This window comes from Denticeps clupeoides, chromosome 12 (genome assembly GCF_900700375.1).
Source record: "Denticeps clupeoides chromosome 12, fDenClu1.1, whole genome shotgun sequence".
Classification (NCBI taxonomy): Eukaryota; Metazoa; Chordata; class Actinopteri; order Clupeiformes; family Denticipitidae; genus Denticeps; species Denticeps clupeoides.
The window spans coordinates 5,339,129-5,363,470 of NC_041718.1; the positions used below are offsets into that span (position 1 = coordinate 5,339,129).

General features: G+C 44.1%; 1 protein-coding gene across 2 annotated transcripts in view; it reads left to right on the forward strand.

The window, feature by feature from the left end:
• The window catches only part of shq1 (SHQ1, H/ACA ribonucleoprotein assembly factor), a 32,899-nt gene extending 22,777 nt beyond the window's left edge, over window positions 1-10,122 (forward strand). For both annotated transcript variants that reach the window (XM_028999578.1, XM_028999579.1), the window contains exon 12: window positions 9,153-10,122. In XM_028999578.1, coding sequence (XP_028855411.1) covers window positions 9,153-9,762 — 610 coding nt within the window. In that variant the 3' untranslated portion in view covers window positions 9,763-10,122. The remainder of the gene's footprint in view (window positions 1-9,152) is intronic.
• Window positions 10,123-24,342: the final 14,220 nt, after the last annotated feature.

The window sequence follows — 24,342 nt, forward strand, 5'->3', positions numbered from 1 at the left end:
ACATTGCGATATGTGTCATCTGGCTCATTCAGTGAATAACGATGAATTTAGACTTGGGAACAAGCTGTGAGGGGAAACAGCTGGCAGCCTCTGTACACCTGTCAGCTGATGGATCACCTCCACGCTGGGCTGTGCTTTCAATAGCTGCCTTTTTCCAGGCACCACTGTGGCAGGGCAGATGGTGCTACCATGCAACAAGCAGACCTTGGTTCAGGTCATGGCCTGTTCTCTCTGTTTTGAGTGCAGTTTGTTTTAGGTTTTGTGTCTGCTCTAGATTCTTCTCTCAATCCAAAGACAAATTGGCCCCCTGTGTTCACGAAAATCGCCGGCAGACTTCAACTGTTTTCAACAGGCATTGCAGCAGGCAGCTCTTCCCCTTGACCAAATGTTTATGTGAGAGACTCTATAAACGACAACTCCGGCATTATTTCTGCAGCACCAATCTTGCTAAAAAATGTATAAAGCAAGAGCAGTGTCTGGAAGAATATTGCATATCATCCACATGAATGGGGAAAGCCTAAACATCCCCATTTACAATAAGTGCTTTAAAGCAAAATATTTGAAACAAACTATACTCACTCCAAATTATACTCCATTATTATACAGTGTTTTAAACTTTCAGGAGACTGTTACTTGAGCATTCGCCAAAGAAAACTGAATATTTGCACAAGCTAATAGAGCCTAAAGATATTTAATTTATGTTACAATATTAAATTTCCACTCACCCTAACATGTGGTGGTGGTTTTTGGTAGTGTTTTTACTTAATAAAAATATTTATTTTTTTTATTTATTTTTCATCTATTAAGTTCCTATGTTTTTATGTCCCATACCCATGATTACTGCCCCATCCTTGATGCTGCCTTGGGCAATATCGCAGTCACCCCCTAATAGCTTGCAACAGTACAGGTAATATCTGTTGAAAGTTCTTTAACTTGAAAAATTCTTTTGCTTTTATATAGGTCTTTGTGGTCCCCGTAACACTGTATCTGAAGTCCCCTTCCAAAATTCAGCCTTGGGCCAGAATTACAGCCACATTGACCCAGTACCACAATGACCCAGGAAGCTTTTTTGTCTGTAGCTTTAAATGCTAATGAGGAGGAAAGTCTCCTATAGAAAAGAAAGTAACGCATTCGTGGAAATTCCATCATCAACACCATTCAACAACCACAATGTTTGGTGTAGACAGGAAGTCGTGTCAGCATTTTTGCATAAAATTACCCAGTGGTTCTTTAGGTTGTGAGACTGACTTACATCCAGTAAGTATTTTTTTACATCCAGTCACCGAGCAACTGCATCAAACAATTGCAAGCCGTCACAGTTGGTAGAGCTACTTTTTCACAATTCACTTTTTCAATTCTCTGGGCGAGCAAAGCCTGAGAAACGTGATGTAACCTTTTCCCTTATGACTACATAAGGGGCTAAATTCCAGATCCAGCCATCTGAGCTGCCGCTCTCTGAATGTTGAAACAGAATGACCAAAGCACTCTTTATACATATTGGCATTTGTAGCCACTGCAGGACCATAGACAGGCTACGGGAACTCGTATTAATGTTAATCTCATAAAGTGAACTTTTACATTGACAAAAGCTAAGAAAATAACTATGTTGAAGGAAATTTTATATATCAAGTAATGGTATGTTGCTTACAATTCAATTAATATTGTATCTTATTTTATAAGAGCATCTAGCCCTCACCCAGTCTGCAGACCATGGACAGATGTAGTTTACTACCTCGATGCAGGGTATTAAATTTGATGAAACCCTGTTCGTTTCATTATTGAGTTTGAAATTTCACTATCGTGACAAGCTCGGTAGACGGGGGCCTTAGACGGAATTTTTCACTTTCTTGTGCTAGTAGATATACTTCAGGCTGTAGTTTTTGGTGGCAGGTGATTTCTTCAACATAAAACCAGCACTGGCCGAGGATTATTTGCTCAGTCATTGAGTTCACATCAACACAGACTCATCTCGACCAAGCTCAGCTATATAAAGTAAAGCCACTTCTGGACGGAACGTAGCATGCGCTGCGCTCGCCGTGAGGTTTGCAATTTTTCTTCACAATAAACAGCAAATTTTATTTCTCCTGCCACGGGGCTCGGCGCAAAATAGGCTTTAACTTTGTGAACGTGGTGCACCCACAAGACTGCTTCAATACCACTCTTGTGCCGTGCATGCCATAGAAAATAGCTCTTCAGATCAAAGCAAAGTGCTCGTCATGTTTGGTCTGAAAGCGGCTTTATTTCTGCGTCAGGTCTGATGCACACCCCTGACGTTTTAGTCCAATTTCCTGCAGCGGCTGCAGAACCTCATAAATCAATTACAAGAAAGATCAAGCACCTCTCTAATTAGACAAGGCTGGAGATGTGTTCTGGACGTTAGTACACATCGGAAGAGAACTAGACTCAAAACAAGACGCAGTGGCACTTACAGGTGTGGAGGGGGATTAAAACAACGTTTGGGACATTCTGTGCATGTCCGTGTGGACAACAACATTTCAGAAAATACCGTTTTTTCGTGGTCTAGTCTTTGCGTCCAGCTGTCATTTTAGTCTTAATTAGTCTTCATCATGTCCAGACTTTTTAGACTGAGTGACCACTATACATTGATTAATCAACATTGTTTTATTATTTGCCGGTTTAAAATTGTAAATGTAAGTGTCAGGAAAATTGTTATTCGCTGATAGTAGTGAGCCCGAGTCATTTTAGCTGCACTGCCCAATTTCATCTGTCATTTCTTCCCACATGCCATTGCTGTGTCCATGACTCAGTAGATTTACGCAAAAGCAGTGCTATTCATCTGCGTATGTGCAAACATATTCTGAAACATGACACGTTTGTCAGTGTTACTGTACTGGCTAATGGGGCATTGGTATAATTTTCAGTCATCACACCAGGTTTCGAAATGTCTAGCTTTATCATAGTCAATTGTCATATCATTTTTCATAGCTTTAGATTTGAAGAAAAGCCAGATACTAGTCATTGAAGGTCTGCTTTACCACCTAGAGAACTGCCTCTTAATTTCAAGGCATTTACTGCACTGAAATTACTTATAATAAGGAAAAAATTGTGGTTGTGGTTCCAGTTGTTCCTCCCTTCAACCTCACCCATATTTTATAAATACTTGTATGTTTTAAATGCACATAATTCAGTAATGACCTGACTAGTTAAGAATGTCTCTTCCTGACTAGGGCTGAGCTAGGGCTGACTAGGGCTAAGAGTCGAATTTAAAAATGCGTGCCTGATGCTGTAGGCCCAGAGCCAGACCTGATAAAAGGTCTATGGGGATTTGATTTTATGTATACGTGTTTTTCAAGATTTCAATTTCTGTTTCTCGTTTCACCAGCAGTTGATGCCGAAAAAGACTTATACATTCAATAATAGCCACCTGAAATGAGTGGCCGGGAGCTGGAGCACGTCATGAGAGAGTGTGTGTGGGGGCGGGGGGTTTGTCCTCACGTTATCTACTGCTCTTATGGCTGCAGCCCTGCCGCTGTGCAGGAAAACTCAATCAGTCTCACCCTGGTTACAGTCAAGGAAAGGCATCCAAGGTTGAGTGCCCTCTATCCCCGGATCCCCACACTGAAGAGCTGAACTAAATGTCAGCTTGACCAGGCTTGCTAGCCTCCGCTACCATCTGCATCGGTGACTTGAAGACCTTGGCCATGGCACTGTCTGCACTGACCTGTGATTACCGGATGACTTTTAGATGTTTATTCATACTTTTTGCTACTGGTTCCCAAAGTAAATTAACATTTTTGCATTTATTTTAACAGGTTAGATATTTATGTGTGGACTTATGCTACTGATGCACAATTAATCCTTGCCAGAGACTATCCCTTTTCTGTATGAATCTCGACCAATCTCTGAGTATGAATCAGGTTCAACCAGATGAAAATATTTTAATGCACCCAGTACCGGATCATTTCTCAGAGCCTCTTTCCCACACTCATTAATATAATTGTTTTTAGCTTTAGTCTTATGAAGTAATTGTATTTCACAGTCCCATCATAAAACATGTGATTCTAATTATAATAATTTATTTTTCATCTTTTAGTACATTTGTGGTGCAGGTGTTTGGGGATCATAGAGTATAAACATAGGTCAACGTTTAGGTATCAACCCTGACACCACCACCCAGGTTGCAGTCTTTTCGTTTCAAACGTCTTTACACGAGAGCTTCCATCCCTTGGTACAATTCAATTTTCAGCCTCCTTACCTGAGGCTCTTATCTCTTGAAAGACTTGACTCCTCTATTCAAAGGAGTCTTCACAAGCAGCCTGACTTCTCATGCAAAATGGCAGGTGGGAAATGCCCTTTCATGTGCCGTTTTGATCAAATCCCTCCAGCTTTGATTTGCATAGAGAAGGCTACGCAATCATATGTGGTTTGTTGTGACGTCTCTCTTGACAGGGTTGATGACAGGCTATTTCAGTTGTTTTGTTCCTGTCTGGATATTCTCCTCCTCTTCTCCCTTCTGCTTTTTTTTCTTTGTCAAAAAACATGTTGGCGCTTTTCAGAGATTGCTGCTTTTTTTATGCGTGATTTTAATCTGCTTACCGCTTATCTCTCAAGCCTCTCCAGTCAGCTGACAGACACGATCAGATGTGCTGATAGGGGAGGAAATTAATAGATGTCTGTGCTGTGGCTAATTTATACTCTCTTGCCTCCTCCCCTGCATTTCTGCTCTTACAGTCTTTGTGACTTCGGCGATGCAGGTCTCAGATTTATGGCACCGTAAAGACATCCGTTTGATTTAAAACCCTGTGGTCATGTCCCATCTTGGAACGAGGACAAACCAGATTTACATTTGCACTGGGAGACATCAGTAGTGCAGGGTGGAAATTGCTGCACGTACTCGGAACTGCCATGGTCACTTCGAGTTCCATATCGGGTCATGGTTTTCACATGGAACTGTCAGAATTGCAGCTGTGACTTTCATTGATGGACAGCCTGAGCAATCCTTGGCAGGAAGGTGGATGAATACAGGTAGGAGCTTGAGTAGGGCTGTGGAGTTAACTGCATTATAAAAACATCAATCATTGGAGACCGCAATGATTCCTTAATGCACTTCCAGAGTATTAAATGCTTTAAAAAAAAGATTCTTAATTGATTTTGAAATGCATTTTTAACCTAAACTGGTCTGTATTATAGCCCCTCGAGAATTTTTTTTTTTTTTCTTTTTTGCAGACCAAGTCTTGTTGAGCATAGAATGTCATTATATAGTGTTATCATTTTGATTACAAATATTTCATTAGATTTAATTTAATCCTTGGTTCTTACTTGTCTTTCCACCATCATCTCACTTTACCTAGTGTACATGCCTTTGAATGGTGGTCATACACCATACACGCAGACCTTTGATGTATGAGGTCATAAAATCTGTAAACCACAATGCTTATATTTAAATTCATACTAACCCCTTATAATTCCTGCACGTATTCATTCCCTTTAGCTGATATTCCTGAAAAGCATGGTAAACCAAATTACTGTATTGGCAGCTGTAGCTGGCTCAGTAACTCTCCTAATGTTTGCTAGGTGACAATTGGAGGGGGGGGAGATATATATATATATATATATATATATATTTTTTTTTTTTTTTAATGAATCGCAAGCAGAAAAATTAGCATTGACCACATCTTAAATTTTAAATACAGTTTTTGTTTTTCTAAACCGTATCCATTTTTTGTCCCCCATCTCCTTTGGCCAGCTTGGAAATATCTATTCTTGGTTCAAAAGGCCATTGGCAACCCTGAAACCTGTTATGAATTACAGGCGGAATTTGGAAGGTCTAGATGAACAGTCATACCGTTACTCATTTCTCGTTGCTTTGTTAGGAAATCTGGTGCACGCCAAGTAACCATGCCAAGAGGCTCCAGACCAACTTACTCATTTTCCTCCTCCCCTCACTCCCTCCTTGCCATAGGGTTGGAGTGGCTCCATTGCAGTCTGATCCTGAGTCAGTACATCCGAGAATCACTTCACCATTACAGTGGCTACGTTTTTAATAAACTGGGCTGTAACCTTGCCCTCCTGCCCACCTCCTAGCAGCCACTTCGGCTGTTCTCCATTCTCCACAAACAGCCGCTAATTGGGTCAATTGAATTCCTGAGCAGCGCCATGGCAACCTGTGTGTGTGTGTGTGTGTGTGTGTGTGTGTGTGTGTGTGTTTTTTTTAACTCCTCTCTGCTCCTTTGCCTGAGGGGAGAATGGGGAGGAGAGGGTGAGGGGGGGTAAGGGTCTTGAGAGGAGGAGCTCTCTGCTTGACCCCATCAAGAGGAAGATATTGCCTGCTTCCCACAGCTCAGAGGAGCGCTGGGCCCTGGGGACCATGTCGGCCCTGCGGTGGGTTCCAGCAAGTGTACCTCAGGGGCCAGCTGGGGTCAGAGGTTTTGTAAAGGCCTGTGGCCAGCGGCCCCTGCTAGTGGACGTGTGTGTTGTAGTTTAGTGTTTAAATCACTTAGCAGTCCGGGTGGTGGAAAAAATGTGGAGCAGTAATAAAAACAATTTATGCCTTTTGGGCCTCTGGGAAACCCAACCCAGCTAGAGCACAGGTGCATTTCCAGACAGTCTCTCGCTCTCGCTTCATAAATGAGCTCGAGAGTTAAGTCACCTTGTGCGTTTTATTAGCGGATATTCTCTTTTACGCTCTTTCGATCCCTCTGTCTGTTTCCCTCTGGTGGGGTTTTTTTTTTTTTTTTTTTTACTTTTCTGCTGCAGCCACCTGGCTCAGTGCAACACGGGTAAAGTGATGAACAAACTCAGGTCAGTTTATTGCGTTAGCTTAAGTATTCCAGAATGGCAACGTATCATTCCTGAGATTAATAATTACACAGCAAGAAGTTTCTTTTCTTCAAGATACAGATACTACCAAGCAGTATCTTACACGTTTAAAATAATGCCCAATATCTTGTGTATTTTGTGTATTTTTAATTGGTTCCTTATTAAATATTTTTAAAAGGCTGTTTTATTTTACAGTAAGCATACGCCTTTTACTGTTGCTCTGCTGTAACATGACTGGCTCTGTCTTTTTTTTTTTCCCCTTCATCCTTGAAAGCTGCCCCTCCTCTGTTAATTAAGTCAAGCCACAACAGTGGCGCGGTAATGACTGGATTGTGTACAACATTATCCTTCCCCCAAAAGGAGAGATGGTAAAAAGGAGCCTTTGTCTTCACCGCAAGCGCCCATTCTCCCACCACAGAGCTGCGAGCGAGGCAGAGAAAACAAGCGCGCCTCTGCTAACGCTAACTCAATAATGACTTCCCACGGGGGGAATAGGAAAACGGGGCTTTGAAGTGGCTCTTCTGCAGGAGGGCCTGGAAGTGCTCTTCTGCAGGAAATTTAGAGGAATTTTATCGAGCCACGGCAACTTGCCGCGGGGGCCGGTATGGTAGGGAGTTGTGCCGAGCAGCGACGCCTATCCAGTCTTGTTTTGGAACTAAACTACAGAAAACTACTGGCCAGAAGTTTGGTCTGTTAGGAATTTTTATCAAACCATTAAAGTAAATGTAAGTGACTAGTTACATTTGTTGAAGTGTAATGAAACAATGTACAGTAGAATTGCAACTGAATCGATGTGAAGATTCACTGCAGTATTTCATAAAAACGAGCATTTAAGTGAATGCCAATGAATGAAACGCACACCTGAAATATCAATAGTTTCAACCTATGTGGCTAATAGATTTACAAGTATTTCTAATTGTAATAAGTTTCAGAAAAATCAGTGATTGACTCCAAATGTCTGGTCTCTAGTCTATACGCTTGTATTGTCTTCTGGGATGTAAGGTCTAATCCTAACCCTACAAGCAAGTTGATTCCTTACATTTTTTTAAGTGTTAAATAATTCCTGTAGGTTCGTCATTTCTATATTTGCTGATATTGGGTAGCGTGTGTGTGTGTGTGTGTGTGTGTGTGTGTGTGTGTGTGTGTGTGTGTGTGTGTGTGTGTGTGCGTGTGTGTGTGTGTGTGTGTGTGTGTGTATAGATGCATAGCATTGCCTTCTCTTGAGTTCTTTGAACATCAAGGCCCTGTTCATGGCCTCATAGTCTGCAGCTCAAGCAGCACTGAGCTCGGTGCAGTGGGAGCTCATTAGAACCTTGGTGCAGTAATGAAGAGGCCGGTTGGTTCACAGCAGTGGCTTAATTGAGGTCCTCATCGTCCAATGACTTGAGTTCGGCACCTACACTCCTAACACAACATGGTCAAATGCACTCATCACCATGGCAATTAACACACACACACACACGCGCTCCCCGGTTTTCCAGAGTCCACTGAGTTTGCATTGAATGTAGGCGGCCACTTGAGTTTTGGCAGAGCTCATGCTGGTTCCTCCCTCGCTCTCCATTTAGTGAATCTCATTCTCTCGTTTCTTCTATGGTTTTTTAAAAAAAAATTTATTTAATTTTTTTTCTTCACTCCCCATGAATAATGCATGTACCCCAACTTGAATCCTTTACACCACCGCCATTGAAGAGTTTCATTTACTATTGTGACTACTGCCCCCTCTCCTCCTCCCTTTTTCTATTGAAGAAAAGCTCTAGCCAGTCATCCTCAGCAGAAGCTGAGGGGAAGAATCCTGCATAGTCTCACATTTGTTCAGAGAAGTTACTTTTGTTACATGTATTCTTTTCCTCCCCCTCCTGGAGTAGTGGATTGTCTGCTTTTTAAAATAAGGATTTAGTCACTCTAGGATTGAAAGTGATTGGTCCATGATTGGCAGGACTTTTTCTTCTCTCCTCCCAAGATCTTCGTATGTCTGTCCCTCAAAAGACAGACCTTCTGTAACACTTTGATTTAAAGCACCGATTCCTATAGAACTAGCTTCTTTTTTTGTGGTAAAGTTGCCGCATTACCCATCAGAGGCCATTTGTCCTTCAGGGGAAGTAAATTGTCTTTTTGTGGTTCCACCCTGCATAATACTCTCCTCTATTTTTGGTGGCAGTCCACATTAAATTATAGATTTAATAAATGCTCTTCAGACTGTGTTTTATGTACACTTGAGTAGAGACACTTAACCTCCCATGCAGACCTAGTCTATCACATTACTGTTAAGAGCTCATCCATTTAAGATGAGCTTTTTCTGTCATTGGCTGTTGCAGGTCTCGGTTTGTTCAACTGCTGTGAATCCAGTTTTCATCTTCATCTTTTTTTTTTAGGTCTAAGAACTTGACTTCCCTGGCTGATCCCTTGAGAAAAGGCTTACTGCAGAAGGGCGACCTGGGTCTGGAACTGGAGGAGCTGGAAGAGGCTGCAAAATGTGTGTTAAGGGAGGAAGAGGAAAAGAAAAATAATAGTGCGGAGTCATCTGACAGCAGTTCCTCAGAGGATAGTGACGAGGACTCTGAGGACTCAAGCTCCGAAGAGACAGAGGAACATGATGATGGAGGATCAGGACCCATTCCGTCTATGCCAGACGTACCCTCAGTCTCACCCACTCTTAAGGAACCCCTGCAGCTTTCCGGTCTACAAGGTGGGACTAGGAAACCCAGCGTCCCTAAGCAACTCATCCAGGAACTGGGAGAGAGTCTGGAAAAGGGGCTGAGCATCTCACTGGAACAGCCTGAGGGTGCACATTCCAGAAGCAGTAGGGATGTGGAGAACATGGAGGGGGAACAGGAACCACGGCCCACTCCCCAACACCGAATCGGATCCTCCACGGTGAATGCTACCATTCAACGGACGTTCTTAGATGTTTTTCCTGACAGGAACCCCCTGCTCGTTGTAAACAGTGACAATCAGGACGGTGATCATGACAACGGCAGCTAGGCTAGTAATGATTTAGAAGATGGACATGTATTTTTTTGTATGTGTACAAGCTTGAATAATTTTTTTTGGTTTTTCAATATGTTTATGGATTGAGTTAACATACGTTCACTAATATGTTCACTGAAAATGTTTAGGCATATTTGTGGCTCTTATGAAGAACTGCAACTTTGCTGTGACCTTGGCTTCATATTACATTGTTGTGTCTTTTTTTTTCCTTTGTGCATGTTAACGATCATTTAATGAAGCTGCTTATGTGCCTGTTAGGTGAAGAGAGATGTTTGTAGTATTCAATTATACAAAACATGATTATAGCATAATTGAAGTTTTCATTATTTTTAATTAAATGATCAAATGAAGGTGCGCTAGTACTTCTGTAAACTTGAAGCATTCCAAGCTTCCTCCTCCTCCACTTTTAATGCCTGGCTTTCATAAAGCCGCGCTTTCCTCTGTCTAATTGGTAAGTGCTGATCTTGGCGTGGCAGTTCACCATCCTGCGCTTCCGCATCCTGTTATCCGCTGCAGTCTGCGTAGCCCCTGCCCCGGGCTGACGTTCGGTCCGCTAGATTAACACTTGTGGGTCGGGCGGCGGGCCGGCGGTGGCAGCAGCCTGCATCAGCAGGGACTGTCCTTATACGGGCTGCACATCCCCACCGGGGAGAACTTTTGCAGGCACCCCCTCGTTTAACATTACGTCTTGCACTCCAAAAGAAAAGGGGAAGGTGTTTTAAATGTCAGTGCGCTTGGAATTTATGGTCTACTGTGTGTGTGTGTGTGTGTGTGTGTGTGTGTGTGTGTGTGTGTTTCTGGAAGCATTTTATGTTCCTCACCGTCTCTCTTGCACGTTTCCAGCCGAGGCGTGTTGGGTCTGCAGTGCGGCGCGGCGCAGCCCTGCAGTTCTCCGCCGGCGTCAGCGCAGGGAAATGCACGCTAAGCATGGCTCCCTGCCAACCGGGCCGAGCGGCTCATCCGGCGCGAAAACCACAGAGGAGGGGAGGGCGTCGGCGGGGGTGTGGCACGTCGACACGACTCAATATTGTCCGCGGCGGCGAAGCGAGGGAAAGCAAACAGTGAGCCGCACGTCAGGCAGATAAATGGAGACGCTCTGCGGGGAGCGTGTGAAGGCGGAGATAAGGGAGCAGGCCGGCCGTCAGCTGCAGCGATAGTGAGAACGTACTCCACATCACACACACAACGCTTGAGACTAAGAACCAGAGCGCTCACTACAACCAGCATGCTTTCATTTCAAAGTGGCACAATGAGGTGGAACGTGGGGGTTCTGCTGAGTGACGAGGCTGAAGACCTCTGTTCTCGATGCTGTTGTATACGGCTGTGCATAAGCAAAGCTTTTCATTGAGCCGGTCAGAAGTGTATAGAGAAACACGCAGGTTAAACAATCAAAATTGTTTAACTTAATGTTTACTTTATGTTTGGATATTAAATAATGGCCTAATCTGACAATTTAATATGTGTGGTTTGCAGATGATGTGATGCATATTTTTACTGCCCGAACCTTCCTATTTGTGCACTCGTAACTCAAATATTGAAAATTTTCCATTTCTTTTCGGAATCAATTTTCATCCCATAAGCCTCCATTAAATTCCCCTACTATTCAAAATGCTGGCAGATATCATTTTCATCACCATATCATTGTTTGGAGTGTAATGCTTTGGAAGGGTGTAATATTTGAATGATTGGCATGATTGATGTGTGTGTGTGAGAAGTTGAGGGAAACCGTGAAAAAGTCTCTTTCTGCTTCTCGTGGCCAGGTTCTAAATTGCTCTCCTCTGTTCTCGGTCAGCGCTGAGAATGAGCACAGGTCTCTGAGGACCGAGAGCGCTGCTGCTGAGATGATGGCTTCTCAGGCCTCTGCTCCCTGTACGATTGCATTAGGGAGATGGATGGCGTTGTTAAAAGGACCTCCCAAGATGAAGAGCCCCTCCCCCTCCGTGTGGCCTGCGGTATCCCTGCCTGCACCCTGCCTCTGGAGCAACGTTCTGAATGAATGAATATATACATACACACACACACTGCTCAAAAACACTTAACATGAAAAACACGAAGTCACTAACACTTCTGTGACGTATAACTGTCCACTTAGGAAGCAACACTCACAATTTGACATGCTGTTGTGCAAATGGAATAGAAAACAGGTGGAAATTATAGGCACTTAGCAAGACATCCCCAATAAAGGCGTGGTCCTGCAGGTGGTGACCACAGACCACTTCTCGGTTCCTATGCTTTCTGGCTGATGTTTTGCTGGCCGTGGTTTCACTCTAGTGGTGGCATGAGACACATGTGGCTCAGGTAGTGCGGCTCATCCAGGATGGGACACCAATGAGACAGGCCAGTGCATCAGGAGACGTAGGAGGGAGACAACCCAGCCGATGAAAACAGGTTCAAACTGAGCAAGTGTGTGGCTGGAGTGTGTCATGCTGTGGACTGGCCCACCCGTTCCCCAGACCTGAATCCAGCTGAGCACATCTCCAACATCATGTCTCACTCCAGGAGTTGGTGGATGCTGTAGTCCAGGTCTGGGAGGAGATCCCTCAGGAGACCACCCACCACCTTATCAGTAGCATGCCCAGGCATTGTAGGGAGGTTATACAGGTATGCGGGGGCCACACACACTACTGAGCCTTGTTTTGACAGGTTTTAAGGACATTTTGATCAATTAGGTTTGTTTTATTCATATTTTTGTGTGGTTTTGTTCAACTTTGCAAAGAACCAAGTATTTATTAAGAATATTTCATTCAGATCTAGGATGTCTTATTTTTGTGTTCAAAGCTCTTGTCGCTTATCTATTTTGTAGAAACACCTGCTATTAAACTGACTTTTAATTAATCAATTGGTGTTAGAAATAGCTCATATGAAAAGCTAAAACCCTACCAAATGCGTTGAAATGAATTAGTTTCACTGAAAAAATATTTATCATTTAATTGAGACAGAAAGGTAACATTTTGGCAAGACAAAAGTTTTGTTGCCTACACAGAAATTGAACAAATTTACTTCAAATACAAACATATGTCAGCAAATTAAGTAGTGGTGCTGTGAGATCCAAATTTAATATCCTCTCTGACATCCATGAGCTTGAAGGACTGCATCCATGCGGTTTGGCAAGGATTCATACAATTTATTGATGAAGTCATCAGGAATATCAAAGAAAGCAGTCTTGCATGCCTCCCAGAGTTCATCAATATTCTGTGGTTCCATCTTCCATGCTTCCTCTTTCATCCTACCTCACACATGCTCAATGTTCATGTCTGGTGACTGGGCTGGCCAATCCTGGAGCATCTTGATCTTCTTGGCCTTGAGGAACTTTGATGAGGAGATGAAAGTATGTGATGGAGCACCATCCTGCTGCAGAATTTGGCCTCTTTCATGGTTGGGAATATAAAAGGTAGCTAAGAGTTCTTGGTATTTCAGACTACTGATGTTGCCTTCCACCTGCAGATCTCTCACACACCCCCATAATGGATGTAACCCCAGACCATGATTTTTTCACCACCAAACTTCACTGTTTTCTGGGTGAATCTCGGATCCATGCGGCTCCAGTAGGTCTCCAGCAATATTTGCAGCGACTGTTGTGTAATTCAACAGAAGATTCATCTCCATTCAAAATCCACCTTCTGCCACTTTACCAGCATCCATCCTTTTAGCAGGCTGTGGGTCTTGGAAAATGCCACACGGATTTTCAATTGTCTTTTTGTTTAGTCCTGTCTTCTGGGCACTGATTCGACCATGGAGGCCATTTCGAGACAGAGTTCGACAAACTGAGCTGGTTGACACAGGGACTTCAGGTGACCAGGTCTCGTGGCACTCTGCTGCAGTGGAAAATGGCCTGGACTTGGATTTTCGAGCCAACAAACGGTCCTCTCGAGCAGTTGTCTTGCAGGATCTGCCTGACCTGGGCTTGTCAAAAACATCTCCAGTCTCTTCAAATCTTTTTTTTTTTTTTTTTAACTTGATACTGAGTACTTGATGTTGTACTTGTACTGAGACACGTTGAAGGTGTCTGCCACATCAGCAGTGGATCTGGTCTTCAGCCTCTTGATAAGTAACACGACAAGACCTTTGTCAGGAACTGTATAAAGCTGCCCACATATGTCTGGAAATGTGGAAGAACTGGGGGCAGAGACACTCCCAAACACTGGAACTGTTACATTCATTGTGATGCTGTGTCGGTCTGTCATTTTTCATCATAAAGTGCTGGCCCAATTTTCCCATTATGACTGCGACAAGTGTACTGTTCCCCTGCTACCCTCTGTTTTTAATAATGCATATCCAGCCTGATCTCTGATCCATTATTAAAAGGGAGCAACAGGGGGGTTTTAACAATGATCTACAATAAAGAATTGATGGATGTGACCAGAGTCAGAAGTTTAAGTCTGGTTGAACTCCCACCCACAAAACGTATTTTTAACAATAAAAGCAACTGTTTTATTAAGGTTTATAACATGTCTGTCACTTTTATGGACATTGTGTCCCTTTCTATGACTACAGCAGCCATTCTATGTCCACTATTAATTACATTTCAAACATCAACACACCTCCTTCAACACGACGGTCTGCTGATTAGATCAACCAGACCTCACCAAACAAGGAAAGGTCTGAGAACTGCTGCTGTGGACCTAATCTATTTCATGCTCTCCCTGTGTTGGCATGTGTTTCCTCCAGGTCCTCCGGATTCCTCCCGCTGTTTAAACTGAATGGTGTGTACGCGGTTAATTGAGTGAGTAATCCATGGTGCATTAAAAAGGTAACCAAGCAGCATCATTACGGCATTTCTACTCCTTTAGGGCTTATTCAGGAGGGCCGCTTTCTCAAGATACCCTGACTGGGAGCCAAGGACGGTCGAGTCACAACTTCTCAGACAGAAACATACACACACATGCACCATCCAGGCTGAAGCTCTTCCTTGTGGTACAAATAGAAAGCTCATTCTCGGCTGAGAGCCCGAGTGATTTGGGTGCTTGAAAAGATTAATAGCCCTCAAGGAGAAATGAATCAGTAGCCCCTCCAGGACCTGACTTGTCCAATGGGTGTGCAAATAGAATTTCTTTTGTGGCACCTCTTCCCCTCCCTCTCTGATGGAAACACAGACTGCCTTCTCCCTGTAAAGCCGCTGTCCTGCTGGTTGTCTCTTCCACCACGAAAAAGATGCTTTTTTGAGTCGTCCTTTTTCTCAGAATCCCGAGCTGGTTGCAGTCACGTGTGGACAGAGATGTCGCTTGGGATTTGTGTCAAGGGCTTGTTCTTGCAGCTGAAGTCGATGTTTAAATGTACAATACGCAGGGCTGTTTCTGGCCCGTCAAGAAGCTTGTACGGGACAACCAGCAGTAGCATCGTCCTGGAAATTGCTGGCAGGACCTGTCAGTTCTAAGGCAAACTCAGTGGTTCTCAGCCCAGTCCAGGCTTTTTTGTCATTTTCATTTTGTTGGCCATTTTCAACTGAAGCTTATACTAAGCCTTTCCAAAAAAACTGGAATTTTCATTTGAACCGCGTTCCTGTGTTACCTCTTCGCAGATAGAAGAGGGGGTTTGGCTTTGTGCAAAATAATTTAAAAAACTTGACATTCATGAAATTTGATGGACAGATTTTGTACATGCCAACAAAGAACGCATTACATTTTAGAGTGGATCCATGTCATGGGACCGATCTACTAATACAGTTTCACCTCAGCTAAACTGCCATTTTCCCTCCGGTTCTGTAGGTGGCAGTGAAGTTCAGCAGTGAAAAGTGGCAGATTTACTAAAGCAGTCAATAACATTAAGAACAGTTTAAAAAAAAAAAAAGGGGGGGGGGGGGACATAAATTATTATTTTAAAAAAGCAGTAAAACCTAGAATGCAACAAAACCACTTAATTTATTCTTCGTCTAGCTGTGTTACTTTGTGTTACTGACTAGCCTAACCTCAGCAATAATGAATATTTTCTACATCTACATCAACTATAAAACGCAGAACTTTCGCAGATCGAATCAGCTTGAAGTGCCCTGTTGAAGAAACACTCGAGAACAGTCCCTTTGGACATTATTCGTACAGCTGAGCAGGAAATCTTGTCCTGTGGACTACAACCCCCTGTAGTGGTGGTGAAAATGACATTGGTTCAGGGTTCTAAATATGGCTTTTAGAACAACTGGACGGAATGACTTCAAATGCTTGCTTCTACGTAGCCCAACAGGAACGTGCCGTTTTAACTTCAAAGCCAGAAATGATTGTGTGCTTGGTCTTTCTCTTTCTTCGCACTGCCGTGTGTGTGTGTGTGTGTGTGTGTATATATATATATAAAATTTGTATCTGATCCAGAAACTCTGCCCTGGATTTTGTATCATTCCAGCTTCTACTACTACGGACCAGACTTTGAAGTCGGAGTGAGTCTCAGCGTAAAAAAAGAAGGAACGCGGTAGACTTGTGTTTGTTTTTGTATTTTAAACAACTGTCTGAAATGATTAATATTTGAACACAAGTCACTGCTGCAGGGAGTCTGCAACTGTTTGGGGAGATGGGAGCTGCTGTTGCGCTCTGTTTCATACTCACCGTGAAGACGTCTTCTGAGAGGCCTCCGCTGAACTTGTGTGGGATTGCGAGGTGTAATAAAACGGGAGGGGGGGGGGAGAGAAACGTCTTGCACACAATCGGTGAGGGCCTGATGCAAGTGAATAAAGCCCTGCGTTCCTCTTCTTCTTCTTCTTCTTCTTCTTCTTCTTCAAAGCTCGCCCCGTTGGCCTCGGCACGCTGGGTCTCCGGGCGGGTGTCTGTGTTTTGTTTTGGGTCTCTTGAAGTAGCCTCCTCGACTCGGCTCTAACCAAGCCTCATGGCTGGAGTGCACGTTCCCTTCTTCCTGTACTGTGCAGCGTTTCACCGTACGCACACCACCTTTAGTTTTCACAGACGTGACTTTCTTTTTCTTTTATATCGGCCTTGTTGGTCCCCTAATACCGTATCTGAAGTCTCTTTCCAAAATTTAGCCGTGGCGCAGAATTACGGCCACTTTGATCCAGTCCCACAGTGAGATTTGCCCAGGACTTACTTTTTTAAGGGAGGGGTGATAAATTCTCTGGCCGGACAAAGCATGAGAAATGGGAAGAGCCAAGCCCGCTTTACGTGCTGTTCGCCATTTCTAGCCGCTGCAGGACCTTAGATAGGCTAGGGGAACTTGTATTAATGTTAAATAATCTTATTTCATGGGACCTTTAAATTAATCACTTGTGCTGTTCTGTCTTTCTGTCTATTCACCTATTCAGATACATGTTTGTGCAGGGCTGGGGTTTGTGCTTTTAACCACAATCATTTTTTAGCCGGGTTACAGTGGTTGGATAGAAACCTTTTCACCAGGGGGGCCTTCAGGAACACAACTTGAAATCCCTGGGTTTGGAAGCAGTTTGGTGGAATCTTTTGGTTAAATAGGTTTTAACTAGCATGTAATGAATCAACATGGTAATATTTGCTTGTTTCTCCATTGCAGACTTTTGAGAACTGGCTGAAATACAAACTATCCTTGCGTTCAGAGTGCTAATTTGGTCCCCATGGATGGGGTGCAGGTTGCAAAGCTTCCAAAGTTACATCTGCAGGCTTTTTTAAATCAAACCAGGATACGGCTCCTCGGACATTTTGCTTTTCAGTAATAGCAAGAATACGGAATTAGTGAGGAAGTGTTCCTGCATGAGAGGATGTTGGGCAGCGTGTTCGTTTCCAGATATTGTGTTAACACTGACAATTTAATGTAAATTGTTGTATTTACAAGTCTGTGATTTCTTCTTATTTAAGGTAAATAATAATTATAATTATGCAAATGCAATAATACATGATTCAGGTTCTGTTATTTTGTGGAACCAGGAAATAGGATCCAGTTGAGGAGTTTTTGTGTAAACACAGGAAAGGTTCTCTGGTGTAAAAGCACTGCGCCGGGGTCTTTGGAGTAGGATGTTTGTCAGTGGCTGCATTACGAAGTCCTGATCCTGTCTCTCAGCACACTGAGCAGTGTGGATTACAGCCACATGGCACACAGATCAGGCGAGCCAAGCCACACATCCTCACCATCACACACACACACACACACACACACACACACACACGGTGGGAATTCCAGCCAATGCATTTGGATACGCAGGATAGGCATGAACAACTAGGCATAAACACAGAGGAATGAGGGGGTATTCCAGCCAAGTTGCAGTTCTGTCCACACACCTAAAAAGGAGGTGGAATAAATATACACACAAGCGGCAGAACAACACAAAGGGGCAGCTCAGCCAAAAAACACACCCAGCAGGGGCCACGGCGGTCAGTCCAACCTCTCTCTCACACACAACACACACTCGCAGCACCTCTTCTAATCCTGGTCGAAGTGTGAAATACCTCACGTCCACAGAAAAGAGATCCCTCAGCGATGGTTCGTGATCGTTACTCACAAGTTCCTCTAAGACCTCCACCTTAGCTCATAAGGAGCCCAGGCACAGACAGTGACGAGGGGCATAAACGGCGACATCACTTGATAAAGACTTGAGTGATTTGCCCAGCTCTCCAGGACGAAAAGAACGAGGAGAAAAGCCCCGTCTGACCCACGGCACACTTTACTTGACTGAGCACACGTTGACTGGCAGATCAGAGGACGTTCACCGTGGCCCCGTCATGCCCTGATGCACTTGTAAGAACTTTGAAGGCACCTCTGCAGCCCTGTAGTCCTGACCAAACTCTGGAAAGTGTGTCAAGGCAGATAAGGGGCTCTAAAGGGTAACGTTAGACTTATCATTAGCCACTCTCCTTGGATTCTTTACAAATGGAACAAGCCAACCCTCATTTACATAAGCAGCGATAAGGCTGCTGAAAGCTTGACCTGACAGGGGAGCTGCAGACTTTTGAACTTCTTTTTGGCATCGGCGAAAAACAGCGTGTAGATCATTAGCCAATTTATAACAAGGCTGGGTGAGATCAGGAGATCTACACTGGACAACTGTGCACGCGACCCGCACAGGAAATGGAGGAAGGAGCGAAACGTTCAAATTCATGAAATGAGCAGGATCCTCTGCATTTCTGCCATTTGTAATGTGTAAACGCAGTCTTGTTCATGGAGGGAGACGTTCATGCATGAATTAAAACCAGGACCGTCGCAACCGGGTAGGCAAAGCGAGCAATCGTCTAGGGCCCCGAGCCGAAAGGGTTCCTGTGAGAACGGCTGATTATGTTCTTCCACCACCACCATTAATCTGCAGTAAAGCCAGCCTATGTGTAGTTTAATTGGAAAAAGATTAAGGCGAGCCACGGCCTCCATCAGAGTCCGTGCCTTCGCTAGCATTACAGGATAAGGGACGTTCTATAAGCAACAAACCAATTAACGCCTTCAGAGAAAAACTGAGGAGTTGAAATGGCCCTGTTTATGGCCGTTATTTTTTAAACCTCAGAAGTCCACAGGTTTCGGAAAAAGATGGATGGATGTTTATCGGACTTCCATGATTGTTCTACAATTGTTAAAGGTTTCTGAAGGTTTTCTAAAGGTGTTTTCAAGAGTTAAGGTGCTTTTTCGAGTTGATTCATAACCAACCGTAGAACTTTTTTGTCTTCCAAGGCCTCCCCTTTCTGTTCACCGAACCTTGCGTTAAAAGCACCAAACTGTGCAGTGTGCCAGAACCTCTGCTGCAGATGATGCCAGCAGAGGTTAAGCTTCAGGGCACACCAGCCTGATCTCAGACCTGCGTGTGAGTCGACGTGGTGAAGCTGGAGCTGAACTGTCTGTCTGTGTGTGTGTGTGTGTGTGTGTGTGTGTGTGTGTGTGTATGATAGAGTGAAAGGAGACGGGGGTAGGGGGTGCATATGTTCCGTTCTAACACATCCCGTCCCTTGGTGTGCAACCTTAACGTGCACTAATCTCCCTCTGACACAAAATCAATGAGACGCCCACCCACACCCCATTCTGCTCACGTGGTAGACTGTGGGCTCGTAGTCAAAACCCCGAAGAAAATCCAGCCTCCACACACATCTGTGTGGAGTTAGTGCCGCTCTGAGATTTATTACTACATCTGAGAACACTAAGAGCATTTGCACACCTCCTACCCCAGTCAAGAAACACGGGCCAAGGCCCTGTAGAGACAAGCTCGCCTCGTGGTAATTCGGACTAGATTCTAGAAGATCTCACGTTCTCATGGTTGAGGACGTGTTCCTGAACCGTGACAGCTTGAAGTCCATCGTTTTACTGTGCCGTTGTCTCAACCACAGTGAACATTTCAGACTCGTAGCCACTGCTTAACTGGTTGGTGGAAATAAGTCTGGGTCCGGATATTCTTACACTCTGAATGTTGGTACCAAACAGGTGTGAAACGTGAATACTTGACTTATGTGGGTGTTTGCCGGCAAAAGCAGTTTGGCCAGTTTCTTGAGAAAGTGTTTCTTCTGGCAGCTTTGGATAAAGCCCATGAGACGTAGCATGTGAAATATCTACAGTATTCTGAGGAGGATGCTGACTTGAGTGTAACAAGAGAAGAAATGACCTGTGATGATCCTGTATGGATGGAAGGATCAAAACATTAAAGGTTAAAACAGTCAGGATACCCGGACAATTCACTTAAAAAAAAAACTTTCTACGTCAGCCATTCCATCTGACGACAAGACGAGCTGCTTATTAGAGGATCAGATTTTTTTCCCCTGACACCTCCCATCCCATCCTGTTTGAGTGTAGAACTTGAACGTTTATTTCTATGTTAAAAGTTTATTATTATTATCGAGGATAATCTTTGTTTAAAATTAATGCATTTTTCCATTTTTAGCTGAGGGGTGAGAGAAAGTCATTGCGTTATTAATGTATTTATTATTTGCAGTAGTGCTCAGGACAATCATTATCTAAATATGTCTGCAAACTGAAACTTATATGAAGAATTCCTGGAGAGGACATGCAAAGTAATAGGACATGTTTTTAATATTTGGAATGAAATATTTCTTGTTTGACTGGGTTTCTAGCAATCTAGTAGCATTTTGTTACTACTGTAAATAAGCTGGCAGGAACACAGAAATGCCTTGTGGGATCTCAGTGAAATGCATGACCTGCCCTGGGTACATGAGAAGATCTTTCTTCCTTTTCTAAAGGAAAATGGAACCACTAATACTAATACTGCTACTAGAACTGCTATTATCATTATGACAGTCACGCACAGCAGCTGCTCCCAGATCACAATGGAAGCGCACTGCCTTGTGATCTCTGCTCACAACGAACGTGAAAGGCCGAGGGGGATATAGAGTATTTCCTGTGTCCCCCACCGCTCACACTAATGCAGTTACCCTTAATAACTAATAACTCAGTCCACTGCTTCACGGATTATGCATGAAGCGCACAGCTGAAGCCCCATCGCTGACAGCAAAGGGCGAGCCCCGACCCCCGGCGGACTCGTCCAGGTGTATTAGCAAGTCAATGTTAACATCATGTGCGGGTAATGTTGCGGCGAGCACGTCTGACCTCATTTAATGATGCCGCTCTGTGCTGTGGGTGCTGTTTCAATGATTGCCAAATGAGCCCTGGAGGGAGCGTGTATACGGGCAATTTGTGATGTGATGACATTTTTTTTTAAATCCCTTAAAATGGACCACTTATTCAAAGTAAAATGTTACCGCAGTCTAGAGTATCCCCCCCTCCCGAGGAAGCATGTAATTAAATCTTTAAAAAATTCTCCCTTGCTTTTGAATTTTGCATTTTCTCCCCTGCTTGGTAGCTGTTGCAGAAGTCTCTGGCTGCCTCCGCAGATTGCTCTCAGACACATGAACTTGCTTTGCTAATGATCCTTTCCGGAACTTTCTTTTCAGACCTTTTATCCCAGTGCATAAGGCGTCTCGACAAATAAAAGGCAGAACTTCACAAGAGGCCCATGGAGATTTTACCCAAGCCAGACAGACAGTGTTGAGTCTTTCATTTCTGTATCAAAGAGCATTCAAGGCGGGAGGCCACATCCATGCAGGAAGTAAAAAACAAAAGACGCGCATTTCCACTCTCTTCTGACGCCAAAAGCGTCTTAATCGTTCGAGTCTGCTAATTAGTCCCGTGCCCGGCTCACTATTCACTCAAGCCGTGGCCAGTTCTTCATTTTCTCTCTCTCCACCCTCTGCTCTCGAGATTCAGCGAGGCTCTTCACTGTGGAGTGAAGTCGGGCGATGATCTCTCCCTTTCGTCCTTCGCTGAGTTCAGCAACTCCAGTCTTTCCTGGGGCCTTTTGCCGTCCTCTGCCAAAATAGCCTCTCCATCATACTTTACTGTCGCTCTGGCAGCCTCGCGGCCTGCCTTTCCTTTTTTCCCCTCCCTGTCTCTATCTGGCTCAACTTGACGTCTGATGGTACCCTCTCTCTCATGTTGCCTTTGTTGTTCCTCTCCGTCTCCCCTTCAGAGATCGCACACTTATCGCAGCACCTTAGCGTAACATCAGAGGAGAGCGGATGTGAGGGGATCCTTCACAGACGATTTTCCCTGCGTGTCCCTAAGATCCCACATTTTTTCCCCATTTCCTTGTGCGCAGCGATGGATTTTTCCATCTGATAGCCCCACTTGCCGTTGTCATCAGATAAGGCATGGCACATTGGCCCTGTGCGAAGGAGAAGTATGACTTGCACAGAAGGGCATAGAGCTGATAGCAAACCCGTGGCTTTCTGAAAAGTATTCCTGTCTCCCTGTGTAAAGGTTCTGAAACCACCGTAGCTATAATGTAAACTCCTTTTACGTTCTTTTTTTCTGGAATCACTACGGTGATTGAGCCAGCCCCATAAAGTGCACTAATCTGCTAAATTGACTGGAGGTGCGTTACGGCAGCACGCACTCAAACAGCTGCGCCACGTCTAAACGCATCATAAACATAATCCATACTTGGCCGAAACAACACCCGTCGTAAGCGCTGATTTATTCCACTTTGGATCGTCTCCACCAGGGAGAATTACTATATAAGAGCATTGCAGAACATCGAAACCTCCCACCATGTTCTCGCCCTTTGGGGAATGAAGACAGTCTGCATTTCGTGCTTCACCCTGCTTTCTCTTCACTTCGACGCATGTGTCTGAGGATTCGTTTTCATGGAACTTTCCTCACTTCACTTGCAATGAATTGTTGTTGGATCTGAAACTGTAATTGAATGCATTAGTATGCATTAAATTGCTTACCCCTTGTATGTTATTCGGTTTGCTTCAATAATAATCAGCATAGTTAGCGCTTTCGTCTTTATTAGTAAATTCAAACAATTTGTGAAAAAAAATTCTTCATAGCTATTGAAAATAATAATGAGCGAGCTCACCCTGGGTCATTGGAAATTAACAAAAAAAAAGCATCCCTGCACCCCTGAATAGGAACGTTGGCATTTTACCAAAGATACCCCAAGATAACTAAAAACACCAAATAAGCCAAGGCTCCGTTCTGAAGGAATTATTTTTATTAATTATTTTTTTATTGCTTCTTCAAATCACCATCACCAAAGCACTTTATCAAAAAATAAAACTGCCACATAACTGGCAACTGTGCTTGAATCTATATTTTCCCCACAGGTTTAAATGACAGATTATGAAATTGGTTGGGGTTTTGGGGGGTTAAGATTACCAGTTCATACCTGGTCGGACAAAAATGTTATATTGTCAGTATGAGGATGAGGAAACTTTGACATTGCTGCCATTGTGTGAGCACCTGATCTGACAGCATTTACTCTTCCACTCACTTATTATATAAGCAGGTTGTTAGAAGACAAACGCAGGGACAGATTTACTTCTTTATTTCACTTTTATATGTGGCTATGGGAAACTTGATAGTACGTAGTATCTAACTCACCATCACTTCTGGATGTACATTATGGGGCAGTGGTTTGCCTGGCGGGGGAACAAACGGACCCGCAGTTGGAAGGTTGAATCCCAAACCGCCAAGGTGCCACTGAGCAAAGCACCGTCCCGACACACTGCTCCCCGGGCACTTTTCGTGGCTGCCCACTGCTCCTGCAGGGGGTGGGGTTAAAAGCAGAGGCCACGTTTCACTTGTGTGCACTGGGTGCTGTGGTGCGTCACGTGACAACGAATCACTTTCACTTCACTTACAAAAGAGGGTGGGCTTCTTACTAGCCAACCAAAAGTTTGTGTAATTTATACTGTGGAAATGGACACCAACGTTCTCTTTGTAAGAAGGGAACTGTGACTTTTCTGTCTGACCGGCATTATTTTGCATGTCATTAACAGAATGGACCATTGCGCATAGAGCTCAGGTAAAAAGTCTGGCCGTTGTGTCTGCGAGCTTTGGCTACTACGCAATGTACAAGAGAAACGAACAAAGCCTGGGATCTGTCTGGCGCCCCGCCGAGCTGCACGCGAGTGGTTGAAAGCCTCGCGCCGAACCCAAGGACTTTCGCTCTCTCTCTCCCTCTCTCGTTCTGACTCTCACGCTTTCCCTCCAGAATATGAAATGGTGCCAGCAACTCATGGGATAATCTACCTTCCCAAAGAGTTGGCAAAGCTCCTCCTTATCGGGACTCGTTCATCAGCGCATTAGCAGCACTTGGTTTCCTGCCAGCTCGGTGGACCGAGAGCTGACTCTCCAAACAGGAACCAGTGTGGAGACATTCCTTTGCTGGAAGAGGAAACTGTG